We start from the raw sequence: 18,348 nt of genomic DNA, 5'->3' as shown, positions 1-18,348 counted from the left end.
TAATAACAATCATAATAATAAATAAACAATCACACTTGCGTAAAGCATAATGAGAATGGAATATATTTAAGTAAGTTGCCGTTATTTTAAAAAATATATAAATAAACCATAAATACGGAAAATCTCATACTTCTCGTACCACGATAACTCCATACTCCCTCACAATAGCCGTTGACTAAACAGGAGCAGTTGACTTCATCAGCATTCAACGGAGAATGGATGGTGATGATGATAACGTAAACGACGTCGTTTTCTACACGTCATCCAGTCTAGCCGAGGTCTCACATATTTCACAGTCAATTATAATTAGTCATTTATCTATTTTTTCTCTAAATAAATAATTAAATAATAATAAATGAAAAAAACGCAGACAAAAACACTCACTTTCTCTTTCTCTCTCTTCCCCCCTCCACCTCCTCCTCCTCCTTCTTCTTCTTCTTCTTCTTCTTCTACTTCCTCTCTATCTCTTTCTTCTGTGCCTTTTCAGCTTCGCATCTTCAATCTACCACAGCAGCCAGACGCGTCGTCCTTGGAGCTGTTTTTTCAAGCGTCCTCCTTTTGGGAGAGACTCTTTCTCTCCATACAAAAAAGAAAAAAAAAACACTTTAACTCCATTCCATCACAGTGAGTAAATTTTGGCTTTACTTTGCTTACTCACTCACCAAATTGATTCCTTTAGAGAATTTTGTTCTATGGGTATTTTTTATTGGCTATTTCTTAGGGTTTCTTTTTTAGAACATTAATCTTTGGGGTACAATTTTATTTTGGTTCTTGGGTTTATGCAATTTGTTAGTAAATTCATCGTTGCGATTCTTACCAGCATTTTACATGCTGAGCGTGAAAAAAATAAAAGTTTGTAACTTTTGAGTGTGTATATTGCTTGAGAATTCTATTTCTTTGATGGGTTTGAGCTCGTTTTTAAAGTTGAACTCTTTGATTTTGTGGAAATGAATGCTTGAATTGTGTAGATCTGTGCTGGGAAGTGTTTGTTAGTGGGTTCTTGAGCTTTGGGAGTAATATGTTGTAGCATAGTGGGCAGTGAATTGGGTCGTATGAGTTGATCTATTTCGATGGCATTATGGGTATGTCAAGGTGTAATGAGAATTGGGTGTATTGGAACAACTGCAATTATGTGACTGTTTTTTCTCTTGCCAAAATGAAAGATCTTTTTCGTTTAGTTAATTCATTTTTTCAGATATTAGAAAATGATCCAGATGCTTTTAGTTGAAAATGGAAGTGAAACAGACATAAGATGGTGAAAATGTGAGCCATTCCAGCAAGAGGACTTCATTGATTTATGCAGTAAAGGTTGTTAGAAATTAGTGGATTTTCAATCCCAGTTTGTTAAGTTAAGAAGATTGTCAGTCTGTTACAGCAGTTCAGATATGGAGCTGGTTTATATGTCAATATTAGTTCTGTGCAACTCACAATTTGGTTTTGAAAATTGTACGACAGAACCTTAGCTTCATAGCGTTCATTTACTTACCAAAAAGTTGGATTGCAGTGTTAAAATAAAAGCCATGCAAGCATGTAGTATTTTTGACAAAAAAAATTAATGAAGAGGAAGTAGGTATTTTTGAACTTTGATATTAATTAGTTTCTGTGAGACCAGTTAGTTATGTTGTAACAAACAATTTATTAGCCAGGCTTTTAAAAGTCATCCAATTGAGGTGACTTTGTGGGAAAGCTCTTAACTAATTCTGGTTTGTAGTGCCTTGCTGTGACATGGTCAATTCTCTTGAAGTAATCACTCCTTGTATTTGCTTATGTATGCTCTCTTAATCCCTAAGCTTATCTTCATTAAAACGTTCTTTTTCTTCTTGAAATCTTTGACTTGCTAAGTTTACTTCCTGGATCCTAAAAAGGGAGTCGTTATTTTATCTTTTGTATATAAGTTGCATGTTGCAATCTTGTGCATTTTATATATGCTTTCAACCTCTGTATGAAACATTTTGTTTGGCTCATATGAGTTGTATTTTGTCTGAATTATATCTAATAATAATATATTTGATCTGTCCACTCCAGGTTATTTTGTGAAACCACTTTTAAGCTGCTATCCATGTTGTGCATCCTGAAATGAGTCCAGTTTGCCTACTTTTGTGACTTTTGAGGATAAGGCCATTTGAATCGATCATTGTAACTTTTAATTGTGTTGCATATCGTTACATCAATTGGGTGTAATGTGATAGCTCATTTGAATAGAAATAAATTGAACTCAGAAACTGACAGTTAGTGTAAGCTTGGAACACCAGCAATGCCTTCTTGGTGGGGAAAGTCTTCCTCTAAAGAAGGAAAAAAGAAAGCGAATAAAGAGAGTTTTATTGATACATTACACAGAAAATTCAAGAGTGCACCTGATGATAAGAGCAACTCAAAATCTGGAGGCTCCAGGAGACGTAGTGATACTGTCTCAGAAAGGGGATCTCTATCCAGGGTTCCATCCAGGTCACCATCTCCCTCAACACAAGTATCAAGATGTCAAAGTTTTGCAGAAAGGCCTCATGCACAACCGCTTCCCCTTCCTAGGACGCAACTTAGTATTGGCCGTACCAACTCTAGCATTAGTACATCCTCAAAATCAGAACTTGACAAGCGGTCAAAGCCATTGCTGGTTTTTCCCCTTCCAAAGCCTGCTTGTATTCTTAACAGGGCAGATCCTACTGATGCTGATGGAGATTTAGCCACTGCTTCTGTTTCTAGCGATAGCTCTACCGATAGTGATGACCCATCTGAGTCGCGTCTAATAAGTCCCCTTACATCTGACTATGAAAATGGAAACAAAACTGCTCTGAACAGCCCATCAAGGTAATGTTCATCTCTGGCACAAAGAAATATTATGTTTTCCCTTCAGTGATATACATTGTCTGACTAACTTTAATTTTATCCTTGTGAAGGGTAATGCACAAGGATCCGCCCGCTACTTTGAACCAAAAGAACTCAAAGGAAACATTGAGGCCATCAAATCTTCTGTTCAACACCCAGACTTTGTCTACATTACCTAAAAGGCAACTGGCAACCATGCATATGCAAAATTTGCAAATTCCATCTCATGGTGCTTTCTGCAGTGCTCCGGATAGCTCAAAGTCAAGTCCTTCTAGGAGTCCTATTAGGGCATTTGGTACTGAGCAATTTCTCAACTCTGGGTTCTGGGCAGGAAAACCATATCCAGATATAGCTTCTGCTCACTGTTCTAGTCCAGGTTCAGGTCATAATTCTGGGCATAATTCAGTAGGAGGAGATCTGTCAGGGCAGCTATTTTGGCAGCACAGCAGATGCAGCCCTGAGTGTTCTCCAATCCCTAGTCCCAGAATGATTAGCCCTGGTCCCAGCTCAAGGATACATAGTGGTGCGGTCACCCCTCTGCATCCACGTGCTGGAGGAACCCCAGCAGAATCACCCACTAGCAAGCCTGATGATGGGAGGCAACAAAGTCACCGGTTGCCCCTTCCTCCATTAACAATCACTCACAGTAGTCCATTTTCTCCTACATATTCTTCCTCAGCAACTCCGACAGTACCACGCAGCCCTGGTAGGGCAGAAAATCCAACAAGCCCTGGTTCACGCTGGAAGAAAGGGCGGCTTCTTGGAAGGGGCACCTTTGGACATGTATATCTCGGTTTCAACAGGTATGTTTGTAGAGGGTTTTATGCTCAAAAATGGAAGCTTTAGTTATTGCATGTATAATACTAATTAACTTTCTTGCAACTCAATAAGTAAATGCATGGCAGGAGTGTTTATATTATTTTATTATAATTATATAATTAACTTTTAAGATATTGTATTGCAGAATTACTTAATCCCTGTTCATTTGCTCTCTTTCTTTACGCATGCAATACTTTGCTTTGCGCATTTTTTTCAAATGCAGAAATTCTTTAGCAATATTGTTTCCCTTATTTTTTTTTACTGTAGTGAAAGTGGTGAAATGTGCGCCATGAAGGAAGTAACTCTGTTTTCAGATGATGCAAAATCAAGAGAAAGTGCACAGCAGTTGGGGCAAGTATGTTTATTTGTAGTGGATTGTTGGTGCCAAGAATAACCTATTCATCGTGATATTTGTGTTTTTTTTTTTTTATCCTTTTTGGTGTTGTGGGTATTACTTGAGATTTACTGTTTTTATGTTGCAGGAAATTGCTTTGCTAAGTCGGTTACAACATCCAAATATTGTGCAGTACTACGGATCAGAGACAGTAGGTTCCTTGAACATATCAACTTAATTGCTTATCCTATAATGCTCTTCCAAATTCTTTGATGATGATGAAAGTTGTTTTGTTATTTTAAGTGGGCTAACAGTTGTTTTAATGTTTCGAAAATAACTTGTGTATTTATGTAAGTTGAACATTTCATCATTATCTGGTTGTTTGGTATTAGTGAGTCCGTCCAAAACTATTTTAAATTTTCTGGCTCGTACCTTGAACAGGTTGATGACAAATTATACATATACTTGGAGTATGTATCGGGGGGATCTATTTATAAACTTCTTCTAGACTATGGCCAGTTTGGTGAAGTAGCTATTCGTAGTTATACTCAACAAATTTTATCAGGGCTTGCATATTTACATGCTAAAAATACTGTCCACAGGTGAGTGGGAATATTAAAGCTTAATATGATTGCAATAACTGATAAAGAAATTATGTAGCACTTTATCATATCATTTTCTTATTTTCAATATTCTTTTTAAACATCTTTTAACTAATGAGTAAGCTGAAATTCTGTTCAGGGACATCAAAGGAGCAAATATATTAGTTGATCCCAATGGTCGTGTGAAATTGGCTGATTTTGGAATGGCAAAGCATGTAAGAACAATATTTGTTCCACTACAATTGAAATGAAAATGATTGGCCCAATTTATATTTTAGGAATTCAAAACAATAATGTCTGTGACTCTGTTACGCTAATGGCTAAATGAGAATTCAAAAGTATGGTGCTATAGGGTTGATAACTTGGGCTAAAATGAGTAGGCTACCATTTTAGCTGTGAATTCTAATCTAGTTTCTAAATCTTTTTCAGATTACTGGGGAGTATTGTCCACTGTCGTTCAAGGGAAGCCCCTATTGGATGGCACCCGAGGTCAGCATTCTCACAAGTCTTTGTTAACCATATTTAAAAATGAGGCGATATTTTAACGTTTTCTATCAATTTTCAATTGTTTAGGTATTCAACAATTCAATTGGTTGTAATCTTGCTGTTGATATATGGAGCCTTGGGTGCACTGTTCTGGAGATGGCTACAACAAAACCTCCTTGGAGCCAGTTTGAGGGGGTGAGTAAATTTTATGCAGAGGCTTGAATATTACAGAATTTGTCTTTGTAACTTTTTTCAATAATAGCAGTTCCACGGCAGACATCTGATGTTTGACAAGAATTTTTCATTTGTGTTCTTTTTCAAAGGTTGCTGCAATGTTTAAGATCGGAAACAGCAAGGAACTCCCTGCCATTCCTGATCATTTGTCGCCAGAGGGGAGGGACTTTGTGTTGAAGTGCTTGCAGCGGAATCCCATGAATCGTCCCACTGCTTCTATGCTTTTGGAACATCCTTTTGTCAAAAATGCTGCTCCATTGGATAGACCCATTCCGAGTGCTGAGCCTTTTGATTTTGAAGGGCCTTCATCAAATGCGATTGCAGTGAGATCATCGGTATTACTATTCTTCTTATTCTTCTTTGTATAGACTGTCTTACATCTCCAACCTTTTTTTATGAGAAATAGTTCATTCCACTATATATTCCCTTCCACATTTCTGGTGTGTATGTGATCCATATTTATGTGAACAATGAAATCTACTCATCAAGACTGGTGCTTATTGCTCTTTGTTATGAATGCTGGTATATTACGGGTAATTAGTATGCTTAGATGCCTCAACTTACAATTGGTGCTTACTACAGGGCATTGGGAATTCAAGAAACTATTCAAACATAGATTCCGAAGTGATGGGTAACCATCAGTCTAGAGGCTCGAAATTCGGCACAGGGTCCAGGTACACGTGTTTATTTGTGTAAAATTGGTCAATTGGACAATTTGTATGTGTGTGTATTGTGATTTTTTTTGAACACAATTAAATAGATAATCTCATGATTCTTCAACTATTTTTTCTTAAATTTTTTTATTAAGAGTTGTTTTTTCCTTGTATTTCCCCCCCTAACATTTGATTGCTGCTTACCAGTGATGCTCATTCGCCGAGGAACATATCATGCCCTGTTTCTCCTATTGGAAGCCCACTTCTGTATTCTAGGTCCCCGCAACATATGAGTGGAAGGTTGTCTCCATCTCCCATATCTAGCCCTCATACTGCCTCCGGCTCCTCCACTCCACTCACTGGTGGTAGTGGTGCACTCCCATTTCATCATCCTAAACAGCATTCTTATGTTCACGAAAGTACAGGAACAACTCAGAGGTGTCAAAACGGTTTTTATACAAGTAGTAGCACACCTTATCATGAGCCAAAGCCCGATCTTTTTCGGGGAATGCCACAAGCCTCACATGCATTCCGGGATATATTTTCTTCAGATAATTCCACAATAGGAAATCAGATGGGGCGTCCTACTCCTGTCGAGTTTTATGATGTACAGTCGGTTCTTGCTGATCGTGTATCCCAACAGCTCTTGAGGGATCATGTAAAGCTTAATTCATCTGTGGAGTTCAGTCTGAGCTCGCCAAAGCTGGACCGGACAACCGGCATCTGATTGTTTCACCGAGATCCCTGGTCAGAGCAGAACTTGGCTTTGATGCTTTTAGCCTTTTAGGTTTGGTTTTATATCTGAATAGTTGCAGGAAGGTCCACTCTTTAAGTTAGGAACCAAGTTTGGATCTCTAGGAGGCTTTGAAGCTATTGAAACTTTAATTTGCCTATCTGTTGCTGCCTCATAAAATCCTGCATTTAGAAATTCTTTACCAAGGAGAACCTATCAGTCACTGAAAGAAAAAATGTATAGTTTAGTCACACCTGAAAAAAAAAGAAAAAAAATTAAATGATCCATTACCATTTGAACCCAGATAGTTCCCTTTTTTTTTTCTTTGTTTTGGTTTCCTTTTCTGGGGAAAAAAGGCGGCAGCAGGTAAAGTTGATTGTACAGAATGATGGAAACAAGAATTTGAAGCAGAGGTTTTGTGAAGATGAATGAAGGGTTGACATTTGCCAGGCTGTTCATCTCTTCTATGGTTCATTTCATATAGCAGATCACTCCTAACTCCTGTAATGGTCTTAGTTGGTCTTGCTGATACTGTTATTGTACCTAAACTATATCTGCATCAAATACAAGAAATCTTATTCATGTTGTGTCTCTCTCTTTCTTCCTTTCCATGCTGATCTGCACTTATTTTTTATTATTTGCTTTAAATTTTATAAGCTTTGATCTCAGCTGTTCTTTCTCCCTGCTCTAACATTTAAATCTCTCTCTGTTATTTTTTCCAATCTCAGTGAGAATTGTTGAGAGAACCGTAATAGATGGATTGATGGAGGGTTATTAATAAAATCAAATGGATTTTATGATCAAGTACATTGTACATAACCTAACAATAAAAACAAGGGTTGCACAGTATTTCTTAGACCAATCCAAAAAGAAAGTGGACAGATTCCATCTTGTTATAAAGAATAATCTTCAGTTTTTCACTTATTATTGTTCTGTCAAAATAACATGTGGGGAACCACATGTGTGAAGTTTAGCTTTCTTTGAAAAGCCAAAAACAAAACCAGAGACAGATCTCCCATAACCTTTTTTTTTTTACAATTTAGAATATTTTTAGTTTTTATACCTTATCCCATTGGCCTTTTTGTGCTATTTTTCTCGCTGGAACTGGAAGTTAAAAAAGATACCACTGGCATCAAAGACCAATATGCAGAAAGAAAACCCAAATTAAAAATACATGAAATCAATGGGCATATAACAATTATATTATATTGGCCTCTCAATACAATAGTAGAATTTATTCCAACTGAATTCATCATTTGTTGAAAGTAATTGTTTAATGGCTAATCTTAAAAATAGCACTTTGAAAAGACATAAAAATATCTCAAATATAACATCTTATTGAGATAAAAGATAATACTACGAAATATTATAAAAATAATTCGACAGAATAAATTTAACTCAAGAAGGAAAACTAAAGTTCCCATAATGATGTAAGGAACAATATTTCTTTCCTTAATTTCTTTTAACTTATATATATACATAAATTTTGATACAGATCTTAATATATATTTTGTGATACATTAAGGAGACTTGAACCCTCAACACTTCCACAATGACACAAAATAATTTATATATATATATATGTGAAGATTTTTCAGTGAATTGGAACTAATATAGGATTGGGTCCAACTACTTGGGTTGAGTCAAGCTCAAGCCAAAATCCCATAACTTTTTGGCCAAGTCCTTGTTCTTAGCCATAGAGCTTGGTTTGGCTTTGTTACTGTCCAAGAAATACTCACCTGTTACACCCTTAAGCTGTGGATGCAAAGCCACATAGCATTGAGTTGCTGCTCCCTGTAACAAAATTTAATCCAAAACAATAAATACATTAAATATTAGGTAATAATTGTTGGGATTTAGTTGAACACTGATTATATCATGGCCCTGATACCTGTTGAGGAGTTTTGATCATGTGTTGTATTACATATTTTCCAAGGACTCTGATAGTGTCTGCACCAAGCCAAAACATAAGGTTTTAATTTTTTTTTTTTTTAACAATGCCTAGGATTATGCTCATACATCTTGGAAAAAATTATTTGAATCTCTGTAAGCTTGAAGATATACCGAATACTAAACCCGAGTTGCGAAGAATGTTGGTAGCTACTGCACCTGGATGAACTGAATTTGCAGTTATGCTCACTCCTTCTGCCTATTGAGTTTAAAGGAAGTTGCAGAAAGAATGAAATAAAGAATGAAGTTGCAGTTATGCTCACTCAACACCCTATTAGAAAAGCTTTTTTTTCATGAATTATCAAAATCATTTTAGAAAGTATCTAATTTCACTAATTACTCTTTATTAATCAATATACTAAGTTACGGTGGTCAAATTTGAATTGGTTACCTTTAAATTTCTTGCAAGCTCATTGGCATGCAATATATTGGCAAGCTTTGATTGTCCATAAGCAGAGAAGTTCTTGTACCTGTATAGAGAAACCAACTAGAAAATCAAGCAAAAAAAAGAAGTCAAAAGAAAATCTTCATCAAACATTTCAAGTCAAAAGTGGTACTTTTTTTTGTCATTAATCTTGTCAAAACGAATCCCTTTAGAAGAAAGACGATGAGCCTCTGATGATACAATCACAATTCTCCCCTCCTTGTTGCTTTCTTTTGATGTTTTTTTCATTGTCTCCAATAAAAGGTTTGTCAGAAGAAAATGACCTACAAAAAAATGGTATATTTCTCATCTCAAACAATGGAGAGAAATATTGGAATAATAATTGCTGTTATGTGTGGTTAAAGAAAAATCCATACCTAAATGATTTGTAGCAAACTGAAGTTCAATTTTATCTTGGGAAAGAGTGAATGGAGTACCCATCACTCCTGCATTGTTACTTTCTCACAAAGAGTCAAAAACTATAAGCTTCAAAACTTAGTACTGAATCTAAAGAAGAAGAAAAAACATATTTAAGACAAAAAATAAAGTGAGTCATTGAAACATTTTCAGTATAGTAACTCAATTTCTTACATGAGGAGATTCAGACTAAGACCGGATGACCTATAATCTGAGGCGAATTTTCGAACTGATGCCATTGAGCTTAAATCTAGTTCCTGGACATCAATTTTGGCGGCGGGGTTTTTGTTGATGATTTCTTCTTTCACACTCTTTCCTGCAGCCATGTTCCTCACAGCCATAGTGACATGAACACCGCGCAGTGCAAGAACACGCGTTGTTTCTGCTCCAATACCACTTGATGCTCCTGAAACAAGATCAAGAGTGGATATGAGAAATGAAACAAATGCAAGGAGTGTAATAACATGTATTTAGGGACAAAAGAAAAGGATTGAAATTTGAAACCTTTTCTCCAAACTGAAACCTTGTTGCTTATAGGACTTGTTAGAAATACTCATATTAAACATAACAGTATTATATAAGATTTGAGTTACACCTTTTTGATTAATTAAATTGAGAATCTAAATCTTTTCTCTGAAAAAAGTCTGTTCCTCTTAACTTATTATAATATACTATCAAAAGTGATGTTATGTTTCACATTTCTTCATTGTTGATCACTATTCAGTCCTTAAAGTCGTTCATTAAGGATTGTATTAAAAATAGTTTCACATTATAATAGTGAGAAAAACACTATCTATAGCTTTTATATAGTATAAAGTTAACTCCACTTAACAAGGTACAACTAAAGCCCAACAAGCACATGTTTAGTGGACATTATAGATTGCAACATATTTAAGACCAATAATTTCCATTCAGACACCAAATTTTAGTTACAACATAACAAAGTAGAAGCTGTTTGTTTCATCTCTTCCTCCTCATATTTTCTCAGTAACTAAACACATAATAGAATGGAATACAGACCAAAATAAGAAAAACCAAGATAACAACTTTGAGAAATAACAAAAAAAAACCAAGAAAAAAAAAACTACCTGTAACAATTGCAGTGAGACCAGTTCCATCAATTCCACGAGTAACCTCCTCAGCTGTAGAACGAGCAGAGAACCCAGATGGTCCCTTAACACCAAATATCCACATTTTTATTCCTATAATAAAATCAATATTAACTTAATTGAATCACTGACATATACCCTTTAAATTCAGTGCACTTCGTCTTTTGTTATTTTCTATTATTAGTTTCTCTCGAGAACATTAGAAGCCACAGAAACCTGGTAACCACTAACCACAAAGTCAAACTGCCTTCCAACAGTTTTATCTTTGTCATCTAGTGAGGGAACTCTGTATTAGATAACTTTGTTAGGAAATTTGGATTAGTAATTAAATCATCCCAAGAGTCCTATTTGTCTATAGATAACCCAATTTACTTAATCCCACCTAATAATTATTTTAAATGCAATTTTTAATACAAGAAATAGTCATATTGAATGATTTTAAAATATTTTACATAAAATATAGTATATATCCAATAATACAACACCAACAGCTCAAGATAATATTAAATAATTGAAAAATTATTTCTTTTAATGCTTAAGTTAAAATTTAATTGATAGTATGATCTATTAGAACATGTCTAATCATATTTTCTATTTTTTAAGTAGAATTTTAGCTAACATAACTAGAAGGTTAAAATATTTATTACTTTAATAATTTATTTTATTAGTATGTTATAAGAAAAGCCTAATAAGAAACATGTTAGTAGTCTGATAACTGAATAGACACATGTTTTAATTTCTAAAATAAGTGGTAATTAGTAAATTATTCTTGATCACGATCTGACCAGGCTAGCTCTTGGTTTCCCAGGCTGTTCTATTAGAATGGACGCCAGGCGAAACACGAGGAGTTAGGGTAACACGATCGAATCTAGTGGTGGTCAGGGAGTTCAGATTCCTTCGAATATACGTGGCCGAGGCAGGGCACGCAGTCGAGGAGATGTTAACCCGTCGCAAGCTGCCGAAGAATGGGAAAGTAGGTTAGCCAGAATCATTGAACAAGACGAAGAGATCAGACGCCTGAGGCAGCAAGGTGCTCCTGCAATGCCTGCTCCAGAGATGCAGGTGGCTTCTTGTTGGGAATTATTTTACTAGGATCTTAGATCTACTCACAAGTATGTTGATTAACACCCTAAATATGAACTTTCTAAAACGCTGAAATAAACACATATAAAGTTTAGGAAACCTTACATTGGGTGCAGCGGAATAATATGACTCCTTCCGTTCAGATATCTAGCCCTTGATTCCTTTCTGTAGCAGAGCATTATCAATATCTGAACCTGGATCTCTTTCTCTGAATCTTTGATGCTGAAACTCCTTCTGCTGAATGTCTTTCTTCACGATCTTCCTCACTATGATTGAGGTATCACTTGCTGTGTGTGGGCACTACTCATACACTAAAAATTTCGAAATTCAAGAGGGAAGAGAAAGAAGAAGTGGCAGCTAAAGATAGGGAGAGAGAAAGGCTCAGGTTTTTCTCTGAAGGAAAAATAGAAAATTTAAGTGTAATTTTCCTGAAGCCTTCACTATCTATTTATAGCATTCCACTAGGGTCAGGTTTGAATTATTTGGCATTAAAATAATGAAAATATCAGAGGGAAAAACCCTATAAAAGTGGCCGGCCATGCAAGGTGGATTTGGGCCTCACTTTTTGCAATTTTGCAGTTTTATCTTTTCTACATTTGATTTTCTCAAAAACGCCACTTTTCTAATTCAACCATTTAAATGTCAATTCTAACTATTTAATAACTATAAATAATTATTAAATAATATTTTCATTTATCATATTTATTAATTGAACCATACAAAGTATCATAATTAACAAATATGTCCCTATAAACTCTTTCTTTACAATTTCGCCCTTACTTAGTGAAAAATTCACAAATAGACATAGTCTAATTTGAGAATTATAATTGATTAATCAAAACCAATTACATGAGTCTTACAAGCAATATTATCTCAACTAGTGGGGGGACCATGGGTCTATATAACCGAGCTTCCAATAAGTAGATCAAGAATTTAGCACTAAAATTCACTAACTTATTAATTCTTCGTTGAATCCACGCATAGAACTTAGAATTGCACTCTCAGTATATAGAATGCTCTATATGTTCCACCATATAGACACATCATTAGTTATCCATTGTTATAATCCTAATGTGATCAATGATCCTCTATATGAATGATCTACACTGTAAAGGGATTAGATTACCGTTACACCCTACAATGTATTTATTCCTTAAAACACTTGACCCCGTATAAATGATATTTCAGCTTATGTGAAATGAGTACTCCACCATTTATGTTCGTTTGGTCAAGCTCGAAGGAGATCATCCTTTGCTTACTATTCGCCAGATAGAAGCTATAGATTCCATGTTTATGCTAGCGCTCCCACTCAATTGCACTACCGTGTTCCCAAAATGTACGTATCACCCTGACCTAAAAGTAGGCTTAACTAACAAATCAAAGAACACGAATAGCCTCTTGAGATTGAGCCTAATCATAACAGGATTAAGAACATTTGATCTAGGATCAACTAGGCGATATTGACTTGAATAGATATTACGGTAAGTTTAATAAATCTAAGTTAAAGTTCAATATCGGTCCCTTTCGATGCATACTCCATGCATCCAACCTGAGCTTTACTTTAACCAATGCTCTGGAAAGAACATAGCACTTCTCCAAATGCAAGTAAACTCTGTTGTAGATTATCATATCAGTAAAACCCTATGTCTGATAAATCTAGGAAACTTTATTCACATAGTCATGTTTACTTTCCAATGTGTTGACGGCACAATAAACAGGATCAAGTATGTGAAAAGGGTTTCAGATGAATTTATACATTATGTACATATAATCATGAAATAAATCATGTGATCCATGCAACATTAAATGTTATTTCTGATCTATATTAATAAGTAAATCTGATTATATTGAAATGAGTTTTATTTAGGGCATAAAACTCAACAAACTCCCACTTGCACTAATATAAAACAAAAAAGTGCGTTTCAAATAATCTCAACACCTTGATATACAAATCAAGTGTAGTAGTAGTAAACTCCTCGTAATAGGATTTGAAAGGTTGAATTAAACACAACCTTTTCTCCACCATTACTCTTCCTTAATCACAAAATCATTGATAATGTGAAATTCCTCTCTATATGTCTACTCTCTTGGGATACTGGATTCTATATCTTTGGCAACTACTTTTGGTTAATCAGGAAATTAACACTAGTAGTTTAAGGCAATTTTGAATGATGCCAAAAATGTATAGAACTTTCCTTAGACTGAATAAGTACCTTTCCTGCAGCTTTAACATTCAGTCTCTCTCTGGTAGACCTAGAGACTTCAGATAGGTTTTTACACATCTCCAAAATCACTATTCCACCCCCAGAGTAACCACCATCTTATCAGAAAGATTTACTAGCACAAAGGCAAATTTCGAAATCTGATATGGTGTAGTCTAAGGGTTTTAAACACACCCTTATAGACTAACATATAGTTCCTCTTCTTAATCTTAGGATTTACTTGATTGTCTTCCAATGTTCTTTTCCTGGATTAATCTGATACCTACTCATTACTCTCACTCAACAGCAGGTGTCTGGTCTAAGGCATACAAAAGCATATCTAAGACCTCTCACTGTTGATTTAAGAAATTCTTTCATGGCTTTATCTTTTCTGGAATAGTAGAGACTTTTCCTTAGATAAATAAAATCTATGCCTAAGAAGTTGTGAAGCTTCTATAGATTGCCATTAGAAAGAAAATGCTTCAGCATCTTACTAAAGTAAGTTGCTTGCATTAGAGTAAGTAATTACCAGGTATACCATAAGCCATAGGTTTAGATAAACTCAAACCTATAATACTAGGAACAGGAAGTTTTGTTAAGTCCATTGAATAGACTTATAAACAAAATTTCCTTTTATGTCCTTGTAATAGAAAATTTTAGGTTATTCCATGTGAATGGATTAAACCATAGTTCTATTGGCTTTTCTTCTTAGTTTCTTATCTTGACAATCCATTACTTGTTTAAACTCACAATGGATTTTAATCACTGGTGTCTCCCAAGTCATAAGAAAGTGAGTTCCTAGAAACTCTCCCACTACGACAAGGTACCGTGAATTATGTCGAAGAAAACTAAATGGTATTAACCTCTTTGGTTGTGACAAGACAACAGAGGCAGTGGGATCATCATATATCAAATAAGATGATAGAACACTTTTGGAATCAAGAATTAAATATCTCCTTTATTTGCTACTTTATTTTCAGACTTAGTCATTTTCTTAGAAAAGTAGTATTTGTTTAAACAAACACTTTCTTATCTATTGACAATGGGATGGTCCACCCCTAATCACTTAGAATAGCTAACAAACCATGGTTAATAGTTCTAGCTTTTCTTAAGATTTTGATTAGGTCATCCATGAATCTAGTAATGATTTACCTTAAGTACCCAACCATTACATCATTCTGAAATTGTATTACCATAGAAGGATTTAGGCAACGACTAGTAACTAATCATCAATATGCAACTCGAAATTTCTGGGGAGGTAAGTTTGGATATAATTCAAAAATCAATTTAATGATCTTTGAACTGCATATCTACTAACTATTTCTCCACCCCTATCAGTTCGCAAGATCTTTAACCACTTACCTTAATGGTTTTAACCATTGCAAGAAATTAATGAAATTTTTCAAACATTTCAAATTTCTTTGCATAAGGTATAATCTAGAGTGATCGTTTTAAGAATACAACGAAAAACTCATATCCACCCCTGAATGTACATCCATCTTCGAATGAGATGAACTACTTCCAGTGGATATAGGCATATTAACTCTTTGCAGAGATTGATCTTGTCAAATCCACTATGAACAAGATACAAATGCCATAGATTAAAAAAAATGGTAGTGTCTTTTGATGACTTAGGTTTAGTTACATCAAAGAATTTTTAGAATAGTGCAAGTGGTTCTTGGTCACAGAATACCTAACTCATATTCCATACAGTTTTAATCCATTAATAGAAGTTGGATATAAACACTTGAGAAAGTGTAACTGTATTGTATTCTGGAATTAGAAATATAAGAAAATTTCTATTTGGAATCTAAAATTAAAGTCAAAGACTTAAATTTATACCAAATATAATGAGTAATTCTATCTTGGACCAGCACTACTAATATAACTCTAAGTCTGATTTGCCCATACAAGTAGGAGATTTCTAAGATTGAGGATTTATATCCATTGGGAATAGAATTTCGGGATTATAATCATATGCGTCATTTAATTTCTTAAGAAAAAAAATATAATGACATGAAATGATTTATAGACCATTCATCCAATGATATATTATTGAGCTAATTCGAAATGAATAAGCTAAGAGGAATTAGGATAATTTCGTTTATAAATAAGAATCCAACGATGCTTTGATTAGCGAAAGTCAAAGTAATCTTATTTATGTAATCTTCTTGTTTCATATCGTAAAAATACTAGTCTAAGGTGTCATCAATTGATGAACAGCTAGATGTCGCATATACAATATTTATCTTTCGAGATCTAACGCTATTATGTATGTCTAATGGTGAAAATCCATTAGGGATTTATCTCATTAGATAAACAAGCCAAGTTAGACCAACAATGAAGATTCGAAATTAAACTACAACTTAATAACAGAAAATAACATGGTTCAATATAAATTCATACACAATTCAGAAATTATAAACATATAGCAAGTAGGAATGACAAGTGAAAATACTAAAACTTACAATCCTAAATAATTTCCAAGGTTTTTCAACAAACTGATACAGTGTCCCGTTTAGGCGAGAGTCAAAGCATCATCCATTGAATAGAGTTGTCAGCTCATCTAAAATGATAACCATTCTAGCAACTTTTTATTCGATCAAGATTGGAATTCAGCGTTGTCCCGTTTAGGCGAGAGTCAAGGCAATTCTATCTTATGAGCTTCCACCATTGTTTTATAATTTGCAAGTCAAGTATGGTCGCCACCATTAGGGTGATCCATACCATACAAAACACTTACAAACTACTTATCATGTCAGATTAAACGGTGCGAAATTGCTAATGAACGTTCCTCCATTAGGGAGGATTACTCACTAAAACAAACGCGGTGTAAAACCCACAATGGAGATCGAATGTCTTTATAATAAAGCTCATTATTTAAAAAGAGTTGTATTTTCTTTGATTCTCTTTATTTATTCTATTTATTTTAAATATATATTTATTTAATTAAAATTTCCAATTTAGAATGAAAAATTCTAAATATAAATTTTAATTTAATATTTATAAATTTTACTTAGATGGATATGAAAATAACATGAATTATTTCCATCTTAGTAATAATTTCCAATAAATATTTAGAAAAATATTCAATTTAAGTTGTTACAAAATTAATTTAAATTAATTTACAACTCAAATTTTATTTTCTATAAATATATATATTGCATTTCGAAAAATTAAAGTATTTAAAAATACAATTTTCGAAAAATGCATGTTAAAATAAAAAATAAATCCTGGAAAAATTATTCTAATTTAATGTTGGCCAAAAATTAATTAATAAAATTAATTTACAACAAAAAATATAATTTTCCTATTTAATTAAATATATAAGAAAAATTTCAAATATTTAAGTATGATGATGAAAATCAACTTAAATATTAATTTTCTATTTAATTAAATACACTAGCAAAATACTTCAAGCAAAAATATCATCTATCTAGATTTTCCTTTGACTAATTAATTCAATTTCTAATAATATACTTTAATTCAATTTATTTTAAATTAATCAATAAATGAAAAAATCATTGATTTAAGTTGATCCAATAATTAATTGAAATAAATAATTAATTTACAACTTAATCTATTTTTCAAGATAAAATTCGAAATTCTAGCATTTAAGAAATGCAATTTCGAAAATTGATTAATAAAATAAAGAAAAAATATATTTTGAAAATTATTTAAATTTAGTTGAAAAAATAAATTTCAACTAAAAATAATTTTCTATTTAATTAAGTGTCATGTGATGTCGCCCAATTAGTTACACTGCGGTCGCGGTAGTAAACGGGCTATATGTCGTATCCACAGGGAGGAAAAGTACACTCAAAAGGAAAGTTAGTAATTTTACGAGAATAAAATAAGAACCTTGAATGTGATGTGAGAATATTGAGAAAATGATTTTCAAAAATTAAACAAGTAATTAAAATGAGAAGTGATCAAAAAATGATTATGGAAGACACAAGCTTTGTACATGCAATTATATTTTCCTAATAAAATTGATTCTTTAACCTCAACTATAATTCTACACCATTAATTATAGTTGGAAAATGTGTATGATTAAGCTCACTAGAAAAATATGTTCTCTAATTAAATTAATACTACTTCTAAAAATACTATCATATTATATAATTTAAATCGACAAAATACCACCGGCAGAATGCAGTAAAAATCATATAATATAATAAACACTCTAATAATTAATAGCCTAACTTACATAAGAAAAGCATGACTGAACTTATATAAAAGTTACTATTAAATTTAAAGTGCAATTAAGAAGAAGAGAAATTTAATATAACAAATGTGAAAATGAAGAACAAAGAGAATCAATATATTAAAAGAATAAAAATTGCATGAACTTACACTTGAGTCTTGCCAAAGAAATTAGCCTAGAAAAGGCATTGTCTTTACACCAAAATTAATAAAGTAAAATAAAGAAGAAGGAAAGAAAAAGATAAAATTTTGGTATAATAACACTACTAAAATC

General features: G+C 33.5%; 2 protein-coding genes across 3 annotated transcripts; one reads left to right on the top strand and one right to left on the bottom strand.

Annotated features, from left to right (window-relative positions):
• Positions 1-336: 336 nt before the first annotated feature.
• On the top strand, positions 337-7,266 carry LOC115717330 (mitogen-activated protein kinase kinase kinase YODA). Of its 2 annotated transcripts, none has more exons than XM_030646303.2 (12): positions 337-624; positions 2,026-2,805; positions 2,895-3,626; positions 3,910-3,997; positions 4,125-4,187; positions 4,418-4,578; positions 4,718-4,793; positions 5,008-5,067; positions 5,152-5,259; positions 5,388-5,633; positions 5,881-5,972; positions 6,159-7,266. In XM_030646303.2, exons 2-12 carry the CDS (start codon positions 2,255-2,257, stop codon positions 6,676-6,678), a joined length of 2,697 nt encoding a protein of 898 aa, XP_030502163.2. In that variant the 5' UTR covers positions 337-624; positions 2,026-2,254; the 3' UTR covers positions 6,679-7,266. The 2 variants fall into 2 exon arrangements, with proteins under 2 accessions (XP_030502163.2, XP_030502162.2); XM_030646302.2 differs by having other exon boundaries at positions 353-1,768.
• A 787-nt stretch (positions 7,267-8,053) lies between these two features.
• On the bottom strand, positions 8,054-10,840 carry LOC115717331 (short-chain dehydrogenase TIC 32, chloroplastic). Its single transcript, XM_030646304.2, has 8 exons — positions 10,564-10,840; positions 9,650-9,881; positions 9,436-9,515; positions 9,192-9,342; positions 9,026-9,104; positions 8,749-8,833; positions 8,576-8,634; positions 8,054-8,478 (listed from the first exon to the last, which is right to left on the bottom strand). The coding sequence occupies exons 1-8, from the start codon at positions 10,667-10,669 to the stop codon at positions 8,314-8,316; spliced, it is 957 nt and encodes a 318-aa protein (XP_030502164.2). The 5' UTR covers positions 10,670-10,840; the 3' UTR covers positions 8,054-8,313.
• Positions 10,841-18,348: the final 7,508 nt, after the last annotated feature.

This window comes from Cannabis sativa, chromosome 5 (genome assembly GCF_029168945.1).
Source record: "Cannabis sativa cultivar Pink pepper isolate KNU-18-1 chromosome 5, ASM2916894v1, whole genome shotgun sequence".
Lineage (NCBI taxonomy): Eukaryota > Viridiplantae > Streptophyta > Magnoliopsida > Rosales > Cannabaceae > Cannabis > Cannabis sativa.
This window is presented reverse-complemented; position numbering and strand designations above follow the sequence as displayed.